At 54.2% G+C, this 21,464-nt stretch overlaps 5 protein-coding genes across 5 annotated transcripts; 3 read left to right on the forward strand and 2 right to left on the reverse strand.

Moving 5' to 3' along the window:
* Positions 1 to 1,718: 1,718 nt before the first annotated feature.
* Positions 1,719 to 4,406, reverse strand: HD553DRAFT_341357 (uncharacterized protein; the record flags this gene model as incomplete). The annotated part of the gene is made up of 4 exons (XM_046182626.1): positions 1,719 to 2,885; positions 2,952 to 3,113; positions 3,188 to 4,119; positions 4,223 to 4,406. 4 exons carry the CDS (start codon positions 4,404 to 4,406, stop codon positions 1,719 to 1,721), a joined length of 2,445 nt encoding a protein of 814 aa, XP_046037541.1.
* Positions 4,407 to 6,315: 1,909 nt separating this feature from the next.
* Positions 6,316 to 8,224, forward strand: HD553DRAFT_323453 (uncharacterized protein; the record flags this gene model as incomplete). Its single annotated transcript, XM_046181390.1, has 2 exons — positions 6,316 to 6,439; positions 6,516 to 8,224. 2 exons carry the CDS (start codon positions 6,316 to 6,318, stop codon positions 8,222 to 8,224), a joined length of 1,833 nt encoding a protein of 610 aa, XP_046037542.1.
* Positions 8,225 to 10,064: 1,840 nt separating this feature from the next.
* HD553DRAFT_219698 (uncharacterized protein) lies at positions 10,065 to 11,358 on the forward strand. Its single transcript, XM_046177225.1, has 3 exons — positions 10,065 to 10,936; positions 11,046 to 11,143; positions 11,279 to 11,358. The coding sequence occupies exons 1-2, from the start codon at positions 10,143 to 10,145 to the stop codon at positions 11,098 to 11,100; spliced, it is 849 nt and encodes a 282-aa protein (XP_046037543.1). The 5' UTR covers positions 10,065 to 10,142; the 3' UTR covers positions 11,101 to 11,143; positions 11,279 to 11,358.
* A 480-nt stretch (positions 11,359 to 11,838) lies between these two features.
* Positions 11,839 to 14,091, forward strand: HD553DRAFT_219691 (uncharacterized protein). Its single transcript, XM_046177224.1, has 7 exons — positions 11,839 to 11,937; positions 12,000 to 12,580; positions 12,652 to 12,762; positions 12,867 to 13,313; positions 13,378 to 13,479; positions 13,541 to 13,630; positions 13,707 to 14,091. Exons 2-7 carry the CDS (start codon positions 12,029 to 12,031, stop codon positions 14,010 to 14,012), a joined length of 1,608 nt encoding a protein of 535 aa, XP_046037544.1. The 5' UTR covers positions 11,839 to 11,937; positions 12,000 to 12,028; the 3' UTR covers positions 14,013 to 14,091.
* Positions 14,091 to 21,423, reverse strand: HD553DRAFT_219707 (uncharacterized protein). Its single transcript, XM_046177226.1, has 14 exons — positions 20,466 to 21,423; positions 18,092 to 18,837; positions 17,863 to 18,031; positions 17,727 to 17,798; positions 17,554 to 17,667; positions 17,428 to 17,487; positions 17,239 to 17,367; positions 17,082 to 17,174; positions 16,791 to 17,014; positions 16,596 to 16,728; positions 16,327 to 16,536; positions 16,114 to 16,268; positions 15,777 to 16,046; positions 14,091 to 15,708 (listed from the first exon to the last, which is right to left on the reverse strand). Exons 1-14 carry the CDS (start codon positions 21,241 to 21,243, stop codon positions 14,170 to 14,172), a joined length of 4,692 nt encoding a protein of 1,563 aa, XP_046037545.1. The 5' UTR covers positions 21,244 to 21,423; the 3' UTR covers positions 14,091 to 14,169.
* Between the last annotated feature and the right edge of the window lie 41 nt (positions 21,424 to 21,464).

The following is a 21,464-nucleotide window of genomic DNA, read 5'->3' on the forward strand; positions in this document are numbered from 1 at the left end:
CTAAAAGCCGACCAGTGGAAGCGGGTGTCTCAACTTCTCGTGCATGCGCTATCGATAAGCTGGAGGAAAGAAGGCTCTCTTCTCATCGACGACGAGGACTTGGACGGCGAAGACCCCTCGGTCGAGACCGTTGAGGATCTGGCTCGGTCCACTCCTGAGCCATCTCGAAGAGTCGGTGCGGCACGGGGAAAAGCAACCAAGAAGAAACCCCGACGCTCAGATGAGGCTGATATCCCGTTCAAAAGGAACCGCAAACTGTGGTTTGGCGCTGCGGTGTCCCTATGCTCTGGAATCCGGGTACTCGACTCACACAAAATCTCCCTGAGCGACGCCGAAGCTGCGACGGAAGACCTGGCTATCTGTGCAAGGACGATGATCTCTCTAGGCGCCAAACTTACGATTAACTGGCACAACGCTATGCATTATCCGCTGTAAGTGGCATATTAATCGATGCGACCCATATCAAGGTAACCCCGATCTGACATGCATCCGCTCGCAGTCACGTCAAGCTATTTGGGCCGATAGGAGGGTACTCGACATGGGCTCTCGAACGTAACAACGGTTCCTTGTCGAGGGTTAGTCCTATCCGAGAACTGACGACGTGGTTTCCGATGTTGATACCTTGTCTGTAGGTCAAACACAACATGAAAGAAAAGGACATACCATCGACCTTGCTTAGGGCTTGGCTTCGTGAAGCCTTGCTGGCAGCCGTGCTTCACAATCCCGCCCCAGACATATCAGCGACCGAACGGGCCGCCATAGAGCTCCTCCTTGCCGATCGATTAACAACCCTGGGGACCGTCATGCTTAACGAGATCCTTATCCGCCGAAACATTACCGCCCGATTGCCACCACCGATGAAGATATCGCCTGTGAATCTCAAAAAATACCCCGCAGCCTACGAATGTCTCTTGGCCTACGTTCAGCTTCACCACCCGGAGTACGACTTCGTGGGGAGAATCACAGTTGGAGACCGCCGACCCTGCCTCCCGGTAACATCGGAGAGGTATCTCCTGCACACCCACGTGGTCCACCAAGGGTTTAAGTGAGCTAGACCCCTGACGTTGAGCCCGGCTGAAAGGATTTGTAGTTGCTGATAGATCTTGTGACCCCGCCTAGATTCTGTTCTGCCCTGTACAACAGAACGGTTCGTGATCAATACGCATTGGCCTGTCTCGAAGACGAGGCATCTAGGGAGCTTGTCCAGGTCCGCCTGTTCCTGTCTGCCACTCTCGTTGTCAAGAATCGACCGGATCTCGAACTCCGATTGGCCTTAGTCGACAAGTTCCAGAAGGGCGTGCCGGATCAGGCGTGGGGATACCGGAGCATCGACCTTGGCTACCGGATCTATCACGACAGGCACGAGGCAGGGGGTCCTCTATTCATCCCGATCGCAGCTCTACAGGCATCCGTCATCGTCTCAAAATTCGATCAGCTTATCACCTGTGTCTCATGTGATAGAGAGGGACAGGAACCGGAGTTCTGGTTGGACTCTGACGATCCGCAGGCAGACGCACTCGGACTGGAGGATGCTCGTGGCGAGACAGACGATGAGACCTAGAAGACATGATGAATTTCTCTGTGGGTGCATCGAGACATTCTTTTGCGTCAACGTTGTGACTGATTACATTCCGCAACCACGTAATCCCAAAATCTCAATTATAGCTGCTAGTTCCGTCGTAATAAGATCGTTCACCTTGTCGTTTCAAGTGGGTTCCTCATCCTGGACGATGCCCGGCCCGAGGGCTCTGCTGACTTGGAGAGGCGTTTCCCATAGAGTCCTTGTCGTAAAGAGTCGTCATTATCCCTGTCGGCGCCCTGCTACCATTCATCACCCCATTCACCGCCCCACCGCCATTCATCTGAATACCGTCCGAACCTCCACTTCCTCCAGGCCCACCACCCCCACCATTCATGTATCCGAAGCCTCCGCCGCCCTGCATGTACGCAACGTTCCCACCTTGTCCGACAAAGCCGCCGCCGTTGAACGGGCCGTATCCGGATCCCACCGGAGCGAAGAAGCGTGGGTCGTTTGGGTGGCGAGATACTTGGAAGGGATCCGAGCGGTCCTGATTGAACCCATTGACATTGCCTTGAATGTATTGCTGCCCGACAGGGAATGGCGAGGCAGGCGATTGGCCGGCCCAACCAGGATGGAATCCGACCGCCTGCATCCCAGGGTTCCAGCCTACTGACGCGCCTCCGGACTGGTCGACCCCATGGTTCCTTCCCTCAAAATTCGTCGTGATCGTCGGCTCAGGCTGGTTTGGCTGTCTTGACATCAATTCCTCCGACCTCTCTGGCTCTGGCTCATCCATATCATCCTCCTCCTCAATCGTCTCACCCGCAATAGACGATTCGCGTCGATCCGTTCGTGGCCGTTTGATGGTTCGCTCGGCAGGCTGGGCTGATCGACCTCGGTTCAGCGCCGTAGAAGTTGCACTCATTGGGCGGTGAGTCTCGCTGTCGGTAGTCGCCGCCTGTGTAGATTCTGACCAGGCCCTCTTCTTCTTCTTCTTTTCGTTCTCGACCTTCTTCTTCTCGTTGGCGCTTCTCTTAGCCTTCATGATCGTCCAAGGGTGATTGAGGATCCAGTCCATTTTCTCAACATCGGAGAAGGACGTAGGCTCGTCGACAGGTACGATTCTGCTCTCGACGACCTCCGCGTTTTCCGGGTCGTCTAACCAAGCCTGACAGAACATCCAGCGCTGTGGGGCCTGATGAAGAAACGCTAGACTGGAGGGAAGGTACAGCTCGACGGGGCGGCGCTCTTCTCCCTCGGGTAGTTCGTCGAAAGTTGGTCCCGGGGCTACTGGCAACGCACGTTTACCGCTCCCTTTTGTCTGCATCTTCAGGTTCCATACGCTCTTGTGCATCTTGATGTACTGTACATCGATGGTCAAAGAAAGTCAGTACTCGAGCGAGACTCTGTGTATCAAGATTCAACTCACCTGCTGCGAGTAAACGCCCTCCCACTCAGCCTCATGCCACTTTGGCGAGCCCGACGACTGATCGCAATACAACGGCGGGATCCAGTAGAAGCAGGCAAGCCCTTCGTATTTCTCATCAGCATAGATCGTCCTGGGTCGACGTGTATTCATCCTCGTCACAGCCTGGTTTGTCACGATTTGACCAAGGCAAAGGTGAGTCGACGTGGAGATGCAGACACAGGCTGCGCTGAGCTTACCGCGTTCAACTTCGACCTGATGTTCGGCTTTGCATTCCCCTGCTGTGCGGCTAAGGCGCTGTCGTTCCTATCCAGCGTTTGGTTCAACTGCGTGAGTGCCTCCTCCGCCGCGGTGCTCTCCTCGTCATCCCCGTTATCCCTCAACTGCTCCTGAACCCTGATCTCCTCCAGCAACTTTTCCCTCGGTCCGTCTGGTCCTTCCTCCCCCCATCGCGCAATCACCCCCTTTCTATGGGTACTCTGGTTGGCGTAGAAGCGATCTCGGATGGCTTCATGGAACAAGTCCTTGGCATCCTTGTAATCGGGAATCGATTCGCGAGGGTTGTCTTTCGTCAAAGGTATGCTCTCCCGGTTATCGGTACACAAGGCAAGGACTCTTCGTGTTTGCTGATCATTGTATACAGAGGTTGGTGCTTGTTGATAATTCCACCGCATTTCGTCTGTCTGTCCGCCCTCCGTAACGCAGGTTGACATTTTGGTATCCCCGTACAGCGTTTCTACCGCACTCTTCACCATCCTGGATATCGCTCTTTTCTGCTTCTCCTCCTGGCTGTTATCGACCGCGGGTTCTTCCTGGTGAGTGCCAGCTTGCAAGCCCGCAACGCTCGCCTTTAGATCCTCGACATCTCCCCGTAAACTCTGAATGACGGCCTCCTTCCTCCTCACGTCTTCCTCTAGGCGTTGGACACGGGATCGCAGCTCTTCGGTAGCCGTGAGTTGTGACGTCTGGAATCTGCTGTTGGCCGAGATGACATTGGTACTATCCGTTTGCATTTGCTGGCCTTCTTGACGCTGTCGTGCTCCAGCGGTGGTGGGCCTCCGACCGGAAGGAGTAGGAGTTGCCCCGGGGGCAGGCGAAGGGTGTGACAGAGGGTCGAGGTTAGCGGCAAGTCCGACACGGCGTCTTTGATCGATGGGAGATAGTTGATCATCTGCGATTGCACAAACAGGTCAAGCGGTCAGATAATCAAACAAGTTTCGGCCTCCACGAGGGACGAAAGGACCAAAGGTACTTGCATCTGTTCCTCCCATCACCGACTACCGCCTGCAACCTGTTCGCCGTGTTGATCACTCCCTGGTTCGGCCTTCGATTGACAGGAGTAGCCATCTGTTCGGGGGAGTCTTCATTGTTGGAGTCGGAACCGGAGAGAGGAGAAGGCTGGTGCGGAACGTATGTCTTCGTACGACTCGGACCAGCCGTAGCGTTTGGCTGAGACATGTTGATGACTTCCTCCCCGACTTGCACTGCAGCACGTCAACACAAAGTCAGGTTCAGGAATGGGCACGTAGGAATAGCTCGATCACTTACCCAAGGACGGAGAAGCCCGACAACGTTGAGGTACTGCAGTCTGTGAAGACGTGAAGATGGCGGGTTAAACAGAGGTATAGAGGTGGATTGTTATTGATTTGGTGATCGGGGATCGGGTGATCGGGGAGATAACGGTATATCCGACATAATGGTTATGCAATATTACTATTTACGGATGCAGAATGGCCAATTTTTACCGATCAGAACCGGGCCGAGAATTTTCGGTGACAGGAATATAGATCGAATATAGGCGGAATGTCCTAGGAATCTGGGTGACGTATTGCTCGGGGTTTTTGCTCATTTACCTAGAGTTTCACGTGATCGATACTCCGCGTATGGATTTCCATCAAAAAACCCTTGGGAGACGCGCAGTTTACCACGTCATTCGCGGCATGCGGACGTCAACCGAATTCTTTGATAAATTCTCGCGAAACGGGTCGTTTACAGACAAAACGACTCGGCTATATTTCTCATATTTCCGAAGTGCCGAGGGGTCCCGCGATCTAGACAATGTACAATGCAAAGATGAAAGCTCGATCCACCGTGCGATTGCGACTTCGATTGCGATTGTCCTGTGTTCGAGCGGTGTGGCGTCAATCCTGGCCGATGCAGATCCTTGTTCGGACGTGGTCCGATCCGGAAGTGAAAGAAGATTCTCTCCCCCCCCTCTGGTCAATCAGACCCTGAGACAGGGCGGGAGGGGGGACGAGGTCCTACCTCGGGAACGATAGATCATCAGCAGGGCCACGGGTCGAGTGCCTGGCGTCGATGCCGGCATGTTGAGCGGTTTTCTTCCTCTTCCGTAGCGCGCGGAACGGGAATGGCGGGACGAGCAGGGGGGGCAGGCAGACCAGAGACCGGGACTTGCCATTTATCGTTCTTTTCCGTGGTGGCTTGATGATTGCGCCCCTGATGTCTCTCGCTTGGCCCCCTCCCTCTCTCTGCCCCCCTCCTGCCCTGCTTCGGTCGTTTATTGACTTTTTGTCCCATCAGTCCCGTCGGCTGGTGAGTGGATGACCACCTGCCCTGGCTGGGTCATATCTCTCTCTGTGCGATCGTCGATGTCGATTCAATCTCCTCATCGTTCGTACCTCCCTCTGCTCCACTTCCCTCTCGTCTCTCTCTCTCTCTCTCTTCTTCTTCCCACAAAAGATCGACGTTCATTTTAGGATTCTCCGGCCGAGAGACTCATCGGACCACCCCCACCACTCTCTTTGATATATCACCCAACGATCCACCCATTCCCTCCGACTCTGCGAGCCACCTCCCCCGTCGACCGTCTATCGCCAACTACGTTCAACAACCGACTTCATTTTCAACTACCACCACCTTCTCCTCGTCCTAGCAACCTTCTCTCTCCTTCCGCCTGATTCTTTCTCGTCTACCCCTATTCGATTAGAGGGCAGACCGGATCGGTCTCTACTTTCGTCAGGAGACTAGGATTCAAATCTACGCTAACGCCCGACCTCCACCTCTTGTTGCGGGTGAGTTTAGACTATCTCGATCTTGCACGGAACGGGTTCATCCCGGACGGGATAGAATCTGGTCCCATATGTTTCGGAACTCGAACTGACCTCGAACGATCGATCCGATCATCGGTCCTTCTCGTCCGTGTTATCAGAGCGTCTTCTCGTAGCTGGATAATAAGAAGAACAGAGCGTCGACCTTTCGGATTCTCTCGACACCACTCCAGCCCGGATCGAAGATCGAGGTCAACAAAGGATACCCTCTCATTCTCTTCAGCCCTCTCTTGTTGCGACCACCCCCACTCTCACCGTACTACCCCACCTAGTCCTCCTCTACCTTTCTCACTCTCATAATGGCTACCTCTACTTGCCACACGGTCATTGACCGTATCCACCCTGCGAGCATGGTTCCCCGGAGCAGGCACGACCCCGAGTTTTGCGGGTTGATGAGGAGTCGAGTCTCGGACGAGATGATCGGTGAGCACACAATACAACAAAGATAGGAGGCAATCTTTCAACGGTCACTGACCCCCGCCCCTACCGCTCTTCTTAGCTTTCTTGGTCGAGAAGACCTCGAGCGTCATCAGCGTCGAGGCCGATGCGTCTGGCTCGATGACGCCTCCTGCCACCCCGACCAAGCCTACCTCGTTCAACAGCTCTGTACCAGACTACACCAACGACCCGATCGAACGAGCCGCCGTAGCTCTCGGTCTGCCTACCCTGTTCGATTTCATTCGGGGTCTGGTACAACAGAGCAACGTCCAGGTGCCCACCCTGATGAGCACCGTCATCTACCTCGAGAGGCTTCGACAGAAGTTGCCCAAGGTGGCCAAGGGGATGCCTTGTACCCGACACCGGGTCTTTCTCGCCGCCCTCATCTGCGCTGCCAAGTACTTGAACGACTCGTCACCCAAGAACAAGCACTGGCAAAAGTACGGACACCATTTCGCTCTCCCCGAAGTCAACCTGATGGAGAAGCAGTTGTTGTTCTTGCTCGACTACAACTTGAGGGTCGAAGAGGACGAGCTCATCGAGGGCTTGTCTAGGTTCATGGTCTCCCGATCGGGTCGACCATCATCGTCGTCGTCGGCCAAGACTTTGGCTGCTACTGCTGCTCCGAGGAGGTCGATGGACAAGAGGCCGAGCCGGTTAAATTTGCAAGCCGTCACCTCGCATAGGGGTCTTCCGACGCCACCCATCACCCCCGTCTCGGCTCGACTGGATTCGAGGGAGGACGTCGACGTTGACGCACAACACTACACCGCCTCGGGATCGGCTTTGACGCCGGTGACCGCCATGACCGACGCCTTGTCCCAGACTCAGTTGGCTTCTCCCGTCCGAAGTACTGGTACTTCTTCCCGACCCGTCTACCTCACGCCCAAGAGGCGAACGAGGACATCGGTGGCGGTACCCACTTTGGCTTCCTCTTCGTCATCATCGGCAGGGCCTCGCCTGATGGTACCGACGATCGTTTCGCCACCATCGCTCCAGCGAAGGGATTCTTACGGGTCGACCTCGTCCGACGATTCTACGGACGACGTGCTGGCCGAGCCTTGTCAGGCCAATGAGGACCTCGTCTTGAGGGCCCGTGCCACCGCTCAGGGTCGGGTCGGGGCCATCTCATCCAGGGTTGCCTCTGCTAGTCAGGGCAAGTATGACCCGGTCCGTTCGGTACAGCCCATGTCGATGTCGATCAAGAGGGATTCCTATGGGCCAAGCTCGCCTTCCCCACGATATGCTGCCTCCAAGAATTCGGTCACCCCTGTTAGGAACTCGCCTAGCATCTACGGGCTGAGCTCGGTCGAGCGGGCCTATGTCCGTCAGCGGGACGACCAAAAGGTCGCTAGGTACTACCAGCCTCCTTCGCAGGCGTACCACCGATCGAAGCAACAGGCTCACCACCAGCGATCTCCTCATATCGCCACCGACATTGCTGTTGACGTCAAGGGATCCGAGTACGAGCCATTATCCTCGTTGACCTCGGCGACGAGGAAGCAGCAACAGAGGCTCTTGAACGAGTCGGCCGCGCTCGAGTATGGTAGACCCAAGTCTACTACTCAAGTACCTCAGTTGGTTGTCACCGGCAACGTTCCCACCCACTCGAGACCCGCCTTGAGCTTGAGGTCGTCAATGAGCTTTACGGGGCTCAGGAACTTGTTGGCCGGACATCATCAAAACGCCAACGATACCATCGAACCGGTCACCCGACGGATCAGGACCGTGACGGATAACGGGGAAGAAGTCGTCATCGTTCAACAGTAGGACCATCGCCGTCCTTATCCTCTACGCTGGCCGGTCCAGACCCAGATCGGCAATCCTCTCTCTCGCCATCGCCAAATATATACGTACGACCTTGACGGCGTCCCCCCACCAATCATAAAACGGACAGCGTCCCCATGGTCCGGCACCTCTCTTTCTCTCTTCTCTCTGGATACCCCATCTCTTCTCTCAACCAAATGTAGCTACTAGTTTCCGGCATCAGCGGGGCCGATCCACGGACCCCCTCGTTCTCTTTCTCCATATACCTCTTTGTGTTTTTCGATCGACCTCTCTCTACGGTCCGCCTTTTTCTCTCTTTCTCTTCTTGTCTATATCATATCTTTCTTTTACCTCTCGCTCGTTGGTCGACACACGGAATCGGACCTTGTATCAGATAGATTTGGTTGTTGATCTGTCTCATGCGAGATTTATAATACTTATTTTTTTACACTTCCACTGGGTTGATGGGAACATGTTTACTAAGACGAGTCTTCCGGACGAGGAAACGTCAGAAGACGATGGGCCAGGATTTGCCCTGCATATCAGGCATCTGCTCTTGTCTCTTTCATAGGCTACACTTTCTTCGATCATAAAAGTACTAATCCTAGTAGAAGTACACAAGCTCTCGTCAGACCTACGCCGATTCCCCATTACTCCTGCTTCCCATAAGTCAGAACCTGCTTTTTCTTCAGGGACCATCGTGTGATGCCTCGTGGATCTTGTAATGGGGAGTAAGTGGAGGCGCCGATCGACTACCAACGTGACAGAAACGAAAACGATATGCATTAACACACTTATTCCCCCTTATTCTACAAGGTCAAGCAAAAAAACAAAGAAAGAGCGCGCTCGGCTCACCTCAACTCGATCAAGATACAAGCCGCCACGTTCTCCTCGAATCCGTGACACAACGCATTGTTGGCCAACTTGGCCTGCAACTTCTTGCTCCGGATCCTTCGGTGGCCCTTTTTGAACCCTCCTTGCCCTGGACCTGCGGTTCCGAGCACGGAGGAAAGGGAGGCAAGGTCCGACGCGGAAGGGGTGGTCTTGTGTCCCAATTTCGTTCTCGTATGAGATTTGGGTATCATGGACGAGATGGAGTCCTTCTGAGGAGAATGGATCTCGCGGGGAGAAGGCGAGGGGCTGGACCCTGTGGACCTGTCGCTGCCGGAAGTACTTGTACCACTCCTAGGTCGGTTCCCGCGTTCTAGGCGGAAAGCAGAGTAGGGTGTGGACGAGGTGGTTATGAAAGGGGAGACCGAGGGCGTGGTTGTGAGACGAGTTGGAGGCATGGTGGAAGGGTTGAAAGGTGGAGTTTGGTTATGTAGGAGGGATATGGAGGGGGTTTGATCTTGAAGAGAATGGAACAGGCGAGCGCGTGAATTTGGTCGCGGAGTGGGTTAGTCGCCTCGTTTGTTATATATCAGCCACACGTACGTTGGATGCTCGTTATGGACGGGCTTTCATGAGTCGAATTCGAGGGGCCAGTACAAAGGATGTTTTCTCGCCTGTCGATCCTCCTTGACCTGCTGCGTTCGAGTCGTTTCACATGCGACGTACTGGTACACTTGACGGCACCGGTCAGAGACAGGGCGTGAGCGCAAGCATCGATCTCGAAGGATCGTTCCCTATGTCTCTCAGTAGCCTTTCAACGAATTGAGAGGTGCTACAGGTCGGATCTTGCGGATAACGATGGGATACGAAACGTCTCTACGTCGTCGATGTGTTTCAGCTCTGAGACGTCATCGCTAAGAACTAAATCCGCGTCGCCCTCGGCGTCGATGATGATGATGATTTCGATCGGACCTCGTGCGAGTTGTGACCAAGTTGCTCTGAATTGGGTGTTATACGATTCCCTCCTCGACCTTTGGCTGACTGCAGCGACAGACAAGAGCAAGAGGCAACAGCAGCAGCCAGTACCCAGATGCCGCTGCCTCGCTCACTCTTCACGGGTGCAAGGTCGATAGCACGACATCAACCTGCTCATCTCGCACGACCTCTCGCGAGCTCCTTCATCCGATTCAACTCGACCTCCTCGTTCGTCGATGTACAGCATTCGGAGCTCCTGGCTAGAGCAGGGGACAAGCCACAAGTCGATGTGGACAAGGATGGCCAAGCTAAAAAGGATGTTAAGAGACGGGCAGAGGAATTGAGCCGGCAAGAGGATACGTCGAGGTGGACAGGGAAATTGACACCGACCACGAGTCACCTATTCAAGCTCGTCTTGCCCTTGCCCCGGTCACTAGCAGCATTATCACAGGGACAATCTGAAGCTACAGCTGAGAATTCGAGCACTTCTCGACAAGCACCCGAGTCGACAGCCCGACAACCCGAGCTGAACGTGGTCGAGACGGCCTACCTCTTACACCCCTCTCAACCCCTCTCACACGTCTCGAGGCTCATCCTCGGTTCGCTCCCTTCCTCCGAACGGTCAGCCGAGGTTGAATTCCGCGCCGTTAGCGGGAGAGATCACGATGCATACCCCTCAGCTACCTCTCCTTCATCGTCCACCTCGGATGCCTCATCTGGATCTGCTAACACCTCAACAGGGTCAGGGTCGGGGTCGAGCGGGGAGGTAGAAGCACTAGAGACGGTAGCCGAAGAAGGAGGTCCGATTCTGAACGATAGAAACCCCAACGGAGCGGAGCTTCAGGAAGTCAGGTGGTCGACTTCGACGGATCTGGGGGATTTTATCAAGCAGAGTACTCTGGCACAAGAGTTCAAGATCGTCGTCAGACCTGAAGAGAGTAGTACGGCTTCTACCTCTACCTCCGTTCCGGGGACGGGATCTGCGGGGTCAATGTCGTTATCGCCCTTGACGCTCAAGGTCAAGATACCGACGTTTGCGAGCAGGACGGTCTACCTCCGAAGGAGGTTGTTGAAGCTTACTACCGAGATTGCAAAGATGACCGAACAGAAGAAAATGTACGTGCACATACTTTCCTCCTCTGTTACATGTCATCTATTCCGATTTATCATCTTACTTGAATCAACCCGGTGCTCGGTTCTAACGATTGCCCATGCTGTTGCCATGATGCTGTGACGGCTTGACCTGGTTAGGCTAGACAAGGAGGCTCATCGTGCGGCGAGGAGGTACTCGGTCATGGGACTCGGAGGTCTGGTTGCATACTGGGGTGTAGTCTTCAAGCTCAGTAAGTCTGTCCACCCAGAATCGTCGTGCGGAGTCGACGTTGACAGGCTGATTGATCGGTTTCTCTCCTGGGTTTCAGCGTTTTTCTCCCCGCTCGGATGGGTGAGTGCTTGGTTCTCTCGCACTGGCTCAGGTGAGCACAGTATGGCTGAACTTGCCCATTTTTCGCTCGGCATGATATAGGACGTCATGGAGCCCGTAAGTCCTTTCATGATCACGACTTCTCATCACACAAGGCTCATATGCTTGATCGATTCAATAGGTTACATATCTGAGCGGTCTGACGACTGTTATTGGGGGTTACCTGTTTTTCCTCTACGTGAGTCTAGTCTGAGAATCGATCGATACGGGGTGAGGCTGATAATTGAGCCTGGTTTGCCTGTTTTAGCATCAACGAGAGGGTTCGTTTGATGAAGTGTCTCGAGGACAGTTGCCTTGTTGGTCTGATCAATCGATGTTTCCACGGTAATAGTTTCCTACTCGTCCGTCCTCGATTTGTCCGTCTCTGCCAAGCAACAAGAGCTGTACCAAAAACAACAGCTGGATGTCGAAAGGTGGACCGAGCTGGGTTAGTCAAGCGAAAGCGATTGCGAGTAGATCTTATCCACTGACAGGTTGTTCATGTGGCAGTCGCCGAGGCAAAGGCGCTTCGAATCGAGATGACCAAGATCGCTGCCGACTATGACTATGACTGGAAGGGTCAGCTCGAGGGTCTGGAGGATGTCGAGGTCGAGGTCAAGCAGAAGGATGGGTCGGACAAGACATCACCGGCAGATCAGGAAGGTGACAAGAAGAAGGATACCGTCACTTCCGTCTATGTCAGGACGGATGAAGGGAAAAAGGTTGACATCGACGACACGATCGACGAGGCCGCCGATATGGAACGCCAAGCGAGGAAGAAGGAGGGTACTCGTCGGCACGGCAAGGGAGGCAACACCGAAGAGATGGATGCCAGTCAAGCTGCTGGGGAACGTAAAGCCCAAAAGGTCATCGGTCAAGAGCCCATCTCGGCGGGAGAACAGAAGCGGGGCTTGCACACGGACCGAGCGCAGAGGGACTCGCGAGTGCCTCTCCCGGTCGTTGGTCGAGTCGGTCTAGGACGATCGTTCTCTACCTCCACGATCTCGCAGGCTGCCAGTGTCCAGGTCAGCGAGCAGATGTACAAGCTCATCACTCACAAGGTTGCCGCTTACCAGGAGGCGCTGAAGGCAGTAAGCAAAATCGTGCAATTGCGGCTATGACTACCCGACAAAGCTGAACCTCGGCCCATCGCTTCACATAGCAATCTTCAGGGGACGAACAAGAGGTTTCTGAGCAGATTCAACTTGCCCGGACCATTAAAGAGTCGGAGCCCTTGGTCGAGGCATGGAAGGAGTACAACGACGCTATCGAGGTTCGCCCATAAACTGTATTTGCTAGGATTCGCTTCTTGCCCTATCTGACCTCGTGTCCACATCCTGTTTACATACAATACTATACCCTTCGTGTTGAACACAGGCGTGGCAAGAAGCTGAGACGCTGCTGCGGGACAACGACCCTGACATGAAGGCTCTAGCAGAGGATGAGATTGCTTCACTCCGAGAGCGACTTACTGCGTTGTGCGAGACCCAGCTCCCTTCGCTATTACTCCCTTCATCTCAATCCGCCCAGCTATCAGCCATCCTGGAGATCAAGGCTGGAGCTGGGGGAGATGAAGCATCTCTGTTCGTGGAGGAAGTCATGCGAATGTATATGCGGTATGCCGCTGAACGGAACTGGCGCACATCAATCCTCAGCAAGACGGTCGGCAACGTGGGCGGAAACGGTCTCAAGGATGTCACGCTCGAAGTGAAGGGCGAGGGCGCATTCGGTGACTTTCGTTTCGAACGAGGAGTCCATCGAGTGCAGCGAGTTCCTGCGACCGAATCTGCCGGTCGGGTTCACACAAGCACCATTGCCGTTGTGGTGAGTGCAATCTGGCGTCTGCACCTGATCGATAACGCATTTTCTTATTCCGCATGATCAACAGGTCTTACCATTATCTGAGAACAGCAATGAGACTTCCGATGACCTAGTCGACGAGAAGGATGTGAAGACAGAGGTTATGCGGGCTCGGGGTGCCGGAGGCCAGGTCAGCGCATTAAGCAACCTCTCAACGGCGGTTAACTGAGATTCAAGCTTTCTCTTCTTAGCATGTCAACAAAACAGAGTCGGCGGTCCGCTTGACACACATTCCGACAGGCATCACTGTTTCGATGCAGGATTCTCGAAGTCAACATCAGGCAAGTCGTCAGCTGACTATCACCGTTGCAAGTTGATTTGGCGCGTTCGATGCTGATTTCGACCGCTTCTCAACAGAACAAAGCTTGGGCTTGGCAGATTCTAAGAGCACGTCTACTCGATCAAAAGATGGCACAAGCTGTACAGGACCGCCGAGATACCCGTCGATTACAGGTCAAGGGCATGGACAGAAGCGACAAGGTCCGCACTTACAACTTTCCGCAAGATCGAGTGACCGACCACCGGATAGGGTTGACTACGACGGGTCTTGAAGGGATATTAGAAGGAGAAGGACTGGACTACATCATCTCCAAGCTCAAGGATTATAATCAGGGTCTTCGTCTGGAAAGCCTGCTCGAGACAGGCGAGGACTTGGACGAGTAGAGGAGCAGCGCAAGGTCATAAGCATGCTCGTGTCATACATCACTTGCCCAAAGCATTACTAGAAATACAGTACAATAGCGTAACGATACACGTCGAGTCATATCGACCATGAGAGCATGAATAGGTCATTAAGTTTGGGAGTCTCAGTCTCTTTGGATCACGACCCATGTTGGACCGCTTGCACGAAATGCGAGCAATGTTGCACAAGCTGTTGTACCATCAACGACCTGTCCCAATCGGAACGATGCCTCCATATGAGTTGAAGTGCCATCGAATGAAGTTGCTCGAGGTCTTCGACGGTGAATTGGTGCGTGCCAATAACGAGAATGTCGGACAGGTCTTCCAACTGCTTTTCGGGAATAAAGAATGGAGGATGCGGGTGAGGGACCGGCTGCTGGGTAATCGGCGGCTCGGTCTGCGGCGTTGTGCTTCGAGGACGCAAGTGGATAGGGTTCAAGATCGCGGCCAAGCCTCCTGATGAGGGCTGCGCAATCGTCGATGCTTGCTCCAGCTGGCCCGCCAAAATGTCCTCTTGCAAGGGCGCCGCCATGGCATGAGTACCGGATCCTGTGCCCAATATGCCGTGCGAAGGAGCATGACTAGCATCTGCCATCAGGCGTTGCTGATCGGGCAGGCCTAGCACGGCACCACCAGTTTCGCCCTTGTTCCTCTTAGCAGCTCGTCCATCCGAGCCGATCGAAGCCGCATCTTCCGAACCGTCCCGAGAGCGCTTTTTCCCGTTGACCCTTTCGTTTTGTAGGATTTCGGTAAAGCTGATCTCGGGAGCGCGACCGCTCAAACGGGCAGAGGATCGAGTACCGTTGGGTGACGAACTTGCTGATTTGGTGCCCTTCTTCTTCTTGAGCTGCTTCTTGGCGTACTCTCGTGCAGCCATCCGTTCGATCTCCAGCTTCTGCTGCTCATCCTGGAAGTGATCCTTGATCATAAGTGTGGCTTCTTTCGCCAGCAAAGCCGCCTTGGTACGTTTGTCGAGGTCCATCTCGGCACCATCGACATTCTCCCTCATACGGAAGATGTCACGCTCGAACGCCCTCAGCGAGTAGTAGCCGTCGTCTTGACTCATGAGCTTTTCCTGCATGAGTTCAAAGTCGACCCAGTGAGGCTTGGGTCGAGAAGGCTTGTCGGCGACGGGAGATTGCGTTCGTGGTCGCTCCGCGTGAGCGGGTTCGGCGGGTGCGGGTTCGACCGCTTCCATTGATACTGTCACAGCAATGCCATTGTTGTTCTCGGCAAGCGGATTGTCCATCGGCACGTCGACAGCCATCGGCTGAACAGCATCTCCGTTTATGGCTGCATCAAGTGCCAGTGATGCCTCTGGGCCAATCTCGGCCGCTTTGGCCGCCTGCCTTTCGTCTTCTGCGCGTTCTTCATCCCTCGCGACAAGCTGGTACCAGCGTTGCAAAGCTTCCGCCGCAGTCAAAGTCGACTTTCTGTTGTGTCTCTTCTTGAGTTCCGTCAGGATAGGGTTCAATCGGAACGCTACAATCTCCTTTAGGGTTTGATCCTTTGCCGCTTGCTCGGCCAATGCCGCTGCGCTTGGAGCAGGAGGAGGTAACGGTGCCGCTTTAGGCAGTTCCTCCAAGATCCTCCGACGTTTCGGTAATGCGTCGGGGAACTGATCAGGTGGCAACCGGATCTTCTCGATGATGTTTCGGAAATAAGCCTTGGTTTGTTCCTGTCGTCAAGGATATCGCAATAAGCTACAGCCTGGCATGAGCTCAAGCTCTTGTCGCGACAGCTTACAATATCGGGCGCGTGGAGTTCTATCAAATTATCTCCCATGCGTCCAAACCACGACTTGAGTTCGTCATCCAATTCGCGCAGGGGCTCATCCATAAATGCGATAACAACGACCGGTTCGGACGGCGTCAGGCTGTCCAACAGGGTGCCGAAAGTCGCTTTGGCGGTAGGCGTTAATACTGCGGACCATTGACTGAGTGCGGGGATGTAAAGGACGGAGGGTTGATGACGCTTGGCTTCGACAAACATTTGTACAAGCATCGTTTCGATAGTCTGTAACAGTGCTTCCGTTTAGTATCTTGTGGCGCGGAGTAACCAATGCGTGGGACCATAGGCTTACCGCTGTAGATTGACCCAGCAAGGTCGCGATATCCAAGTTCTGTACATGATAGCCTTCCAGGTGATGAAGCAGGGCAGCTCCATAGAACCGTTGCCCCAGGCCCTTCTGACCGTGAATCAAGAGTCTTGGCCGGTAAACCCTAAGCGTCTCGAAAGCTGCATCAAACAAGGCGTCAAGTCTTGCAATGGATGTTGCCAGACCAGAACAACCCACATTGCATGATCAGCTCCTTCCCAAAGGTCCCGTCGGCGTTGTCGTCCTCCCACTCTGCCTCCTCGAGTACGGTCTTGGTTTTTTTGTTCGGTATCAGCTCGTCCAATACGCCTGTGATTCGTCGCAAGGGGTCCTGGAGAAGAGGTTCCAGATGTGGAGGGATCGGTTGAGCACTGCTAGAAGCCGATCTTGCGCTAGATGGAACAATTTCTGCGAAGCAAATAGTCAGCATGGATTATCTTGTATGCAAACCCTGACATTGAACTCACTTTTCACCGAAGCCATAAAGTCTCGAGCTTGCACGTGGATGGACGTGGGATCGAGCAGTAGTCGGTCGTTTGTCTTGTATACTTGAGGATATCGCCTTTGTATGGCGTTCAAAGCGGCTTCCGTGCATAGTGCCTAACAACTGAAGAGTTTGAGCGGGCCTTTTCCAAGCGGTAAAGACCGGGCTGGTGACTCACCCGGAGATCTGCTCCTCCGTAACCCTTAGTCACACCTGCCAGTTCGTCCAAGAACACGTCCTCAAGAGGAGGTTGCCATTTGCGCGTGTTGATGCTGATAATCTTCTTGCGCGCCTCCTTGTTTGGCAAAGGAAAGTAGAATTCCCTATCGAAACGACCCGGCCGGCGTAGTGCAGGATCTACGGAGTCCGGCCTATTTGTCGCACCGATCACGATGACTTGACCTGCGAAGGTGAAAAATCTCTTTAGCACGTCGTCGATCTGTAGCAAGACTAACGTAGGAGAACGCACCTCGTCCGTCCATGCCATCCATCAGCGCCAATAAGGTCGCCACAAGAGAAGAATGCACCTGATCTTGCTTCGAACTCCTGACCGGCGCGAGACCTATTATGGAAATGCGCAGGTTAGCCCGGAACGGACACGTGCACAAACTGGCTTGCCGACGTACCGTCGATTTCATCAAAGAAGATGATACTCGGCTGAGCGTTCTTGGCTTCCTCGAAAAGAAGTCGCAGCTGCCGTTCGGCTTCTCCCACCCATTTGCTGAGACAGTCCGCTCCCTTTCGCATGAAGAAGGCTACGAAAGCATATAATCAGATGGCGGGATCGTAGCCGGAGTCCGCCCAACCAGGCTCACCGATTTTTTGGGAAGACGAACTACAACTCGCTGCCAACGCTCGTGCTAGCAGGGTTTTACCTGCCAATCCGGAAGGTTGCTGTGTCAGGAACCTTGTACACATCACTTGACCTGGCAACTACGTACCTGTTCCTGGGGGACCATGAAACAATACACCACGCGGTGGCGTGATGCCAAATTGCTGGAACAGCTCGGGATACAGCAATGGCAGTGCTACCATCTCCTTCAATTGATTGATGTCTTTCGAAGAGATACGACCCATCAGAAACCATCTTCGCGGATCTGTCAGCCAGACTCACGTCCATCCAGACCGCCCACTTGGTCGAAAGTCACATTCAGGTCCACGCCCAATGGATCCGCATCTGCTCGAGCTGTTCATGATCGTGTGTTAGCATTCGGAAGATCATCAATGCATGCGAAGGACGCATCACACACCAGCCTCCGGGTTGTATCTTCCCACCGTTCCCGCTGCGACCGTAGCTGTACTGGGACCGACAGCAGGGGCATTCCCCTTCTTTCCTCGATTCGTTCCTCCATTGGCCAGAGCCATCGTCGATGAAGCCTCTTTTCGAAGATCTTTGATATAGTCGGGCATATCATCGTCCTGCACGTCGGGTCAAGGTCAGCAGTGGAATGTTGAGGTGTCAATACATCAACAACGCACCGAATCAGAATCTGGCATGTTCGGCATGTTGGGATCTGCGAGCGCGCCTGAGCCTCTCGCCATGTCCATCAAGAACCCTCCATTGTTCTGCGAAGCGCCGTTCCCGGCATTACTTCCGCTGGGTCCCGCTCGTTTCCGACCGAAGTTGTCGTCAGGAAGTAGCGGGTTCAGTGCCGTCATGTCATAGTTGACATTGGTGGTGCGCTGTCTCAATTTTCTCGTAATCGGCTGCTCGTCGTCCGTCGACTGGACAGCCCTGCGACCACGAGCTCGACCATTCGGTTTACTGGTCGCTGGACCGGTAATGATATCGCTCGGGTGATCGCTAAACTCGGGCGTCATCTCCACCACCTCGTCGTCCTCTTCTTCGTCGTGGTCCTGTTCGTAATCGTCATCAGTTCGGGCCTTCTTCTTGGGAATCCTCGAGCTCTTTCTTGTTGATCGGCTGGGCTGCACTCGCGAGGACCCCGCTTTTTTGCTCTTTCGCCGTCCGTTCGAATCCTCTGAAGCGTCTTCTTCGTCGTCCTCTACGAATCCGTCGAGGTTATTCTTCTTGGCCGCCCGTGTAGCTCGCCGAGGTGGGGGCGACTCGTCGAAATCTTCATCGGCTTTGATCGAGTTCTCAAAGTCATCCTCGTCCAGAGCATCCGGGTCATCCGGGTCGGGAGACTCGCGGAGGATTTTTTTCGCGACTTGACGACCGCCTCGTGTCTGGACATATTCTGTGGGAGGGGTAGGCGTGCGTGCTGTAGATGGGCAGGAAGGGGTATCGGTCGAGGTATCATCATGGATCCACGTGAGTCAAAGACATGGCGCAGTGAAAGAATAAGAAGGAGGAGGAGAATCAGGTAAAGGGGTCAGCGACTCGGAATCTCTCCAACGCAGTGGATCTCTGGTCCGAGGCTCGGGACAAGGGCTAGGGCTTCGGCTCAGGTCGGATAGCGAGGTCAAAGTCGAATCGGTGCTCCCCGCTCGGTCCTCCCTCTTGACGTTTGAACCAGACGGCTGGGCTGTCTGCTTCAATTTCGTCACCTTCTCTTTTGACGTCGAAGCGCTCGAACTAGGTCCGGCTCCGGTTCGTGCTTGAGCTCGAGCTCTAGCCGCTTCTCGTTTAGCTCGCTCATATGCGACCTGGTATGCCAACGATTTCTCTCTGGCGATCGTCATCTCTTCCCAGGTCGGCCAGTCCTTTGGCTCTCTCTCCACTAGAGGTCTACGAGGCATCACCAATGACTTGAGGAACTTGTTCATGCTCTTCTTTTTAGGAACAAACTCCGTGATGACCCAAGGCCAAGCCGGAGGTGGTGGTGGTGAGAGCGTCGACTCGGACGAGACCTCGCTAGGCGGGTAAAGGCAACGAGATATAGCACCGATGGACGATGTCGGGGACGGGTTCATCGTATCCTCATCGTCCGCGTCGTAATCGAGCATCCGCTCCGTCTTTCCCTCTTCATCTTCAACCAGCTCGTATTGTTTCCCCTTGCCCTTCCCGATCGGAGTCTTTGGCAAGTCGTCCCAAATCGCCTGGTCGAGCATCAACAATTCGGGATCGATGACCACCTCCTTTTCCTGAATCACCGACTCTTCTTCCTGCCTCAACATCCCAGCAAGAGGTCCGGGAAGGTAAAGGCACAAGTTGCTCGCACTCAACACTCCATCCCGATGTTTAGTGAAACAAGGTCTATCTCCAGCCAGCTCGACAAAGTAGTCATAGTCCGGTTCGGTCGAAGTCGACGAGCGGATATATGAAAGAGGAAGCGAAGGGTCGACAGGGTGGTAGTGTTGCAGCATGACCAAAGGTCGGGGTTCGACCTGACGTGTACGTCGACGTCTTTGAGGGATCTTGGGCATGATCGAGAAGGCGATTTGTGTTGGTCGTAGTGAGAGGGTTGTAGCCGTAGAGTATTGAACGATTCTCAATTGAGGTAGTGTTGGTCGATGTACGAAGTCCAGCAATGTCCAAGTCTGAAACCGCAAAGTATTGTGGACGAGAAGGGACTCTTGGCTTCTCAACTCCTTCTACTTTATCCCGAACATCCAACCTCGAGCCTTTCTTTGTATTCTGCCCGTAGGCTTCTCAAGCACCCTCTTCCACGCTTCTCAACTCGACCCCGACCCAATCAGAATAAGAACCAAGAACCCGACGACGACGACGACGACGATTAAAGATCGTCGTTCGCGCAGATCCTTCCTATCCCCGAGTCCGAAAGCGAGGATCGAGAAGAGTGATATCAAACGGCCAATCATCCCCTCGAAAACACTCCAGAATCGTCCCGAGGAATCCCGATGCGAGTACCGTTGTCCATTGCCCGTTGCCCGTTGCCCAAGCCCCGAGACCGAAGACGAAAACGACGAGAATCAGACGAGAACTTACCGACTTCTTCTTCTTCCTCTTCCTCCGGCACCGCATCCCCGACTTCTGCACCGTCCCCATCACCGACGTACTCTTCATCAACCTCCCCACTCGCATCCTCATCCCCATCCCCGTCCTCGTGAAGAGGTACTCCCAGCTCGGGATCGAGGTTGGGATGGTACCCTCGGGAAGATCGTCGACCAGGAGCTCGAGATCCGGATTGCACCTGAAGCTGAGCTTGCGATCGACCTTGTCCATCGGCATCCTCGTAGACCATCCCATTCTCCTCCACGTTCTCTTGCTGTATCGTAGCTCGGGTCCGTCGACTGGAAGTCCTCGTCGCAAGCGAATTACTGTTCCCGTTGGTCTTCAGGTTGTTCTGGCTGCTACCTGCCGAACTACGTCGGCTGGTCCTCGACGATCGACGAGCGTTGAAAGGGTTCAAGTTCGGGTTCATCGTATCCGTTTCGTCGTCGTGATTATCGTCGGGCTCGTTATATTCGTCCTCGTTGTGATTATCCTCCCCCTCGTGGTTGTTATCGTCTTCGTGGTGGAAAGGTCGATCGAGATGTTCCTCCTTGGGCAAACCCTGCCTCAGGGCTTTCAAGTTGAACTTGATCGGCTTGATCCTTGTCGACGCCGCTTGAGCCGATGCTGTCGATGTTGCCGCCGATAACGATGCAGATGCTGAAGCTGACGGCCTGGATGTCGATCTCAGACCTTTGAGGTAATCGTCCTCGGTAGGTTCGGTGTAGCTAACGTTGACTGAACGCGTGCTACGGGAAGGTCGACCCGCCATCAGACCAGGGCACAAGGAGATGGGATTTCGATCGCTAAGGGGACAAAGAGCGAAAGGCAAGAAGGGAGAGGGAGAAGGTGATCCGGGGTTAGGAGTACGGCTATTGTTATAGTAGTGTGGTGTTGTTGTCGATCGTCACGACAAGTTTCTGGTCAAAAGAGGTCTTTCTTTTGATCTTTGTTTTTGTTTTCTAGCTTTCTAGCCGCGAATCACGAGATTTC

Source organism: Filobasidium floriforme (assembly GCF_021052385.1).
Source record: "Filobasidium floriforme strain CBS 6241 chromosome Unknown HD553scaffold_8, whole genome shotgun sequence".
Classification (NCBI taxonomy): Eukaryota; Fungi; Basidiomycota; class Tremellomycetes; order Filobasidiales; family Filobasidiaceae; genus Filobasidium; species Filobasidium floriforme.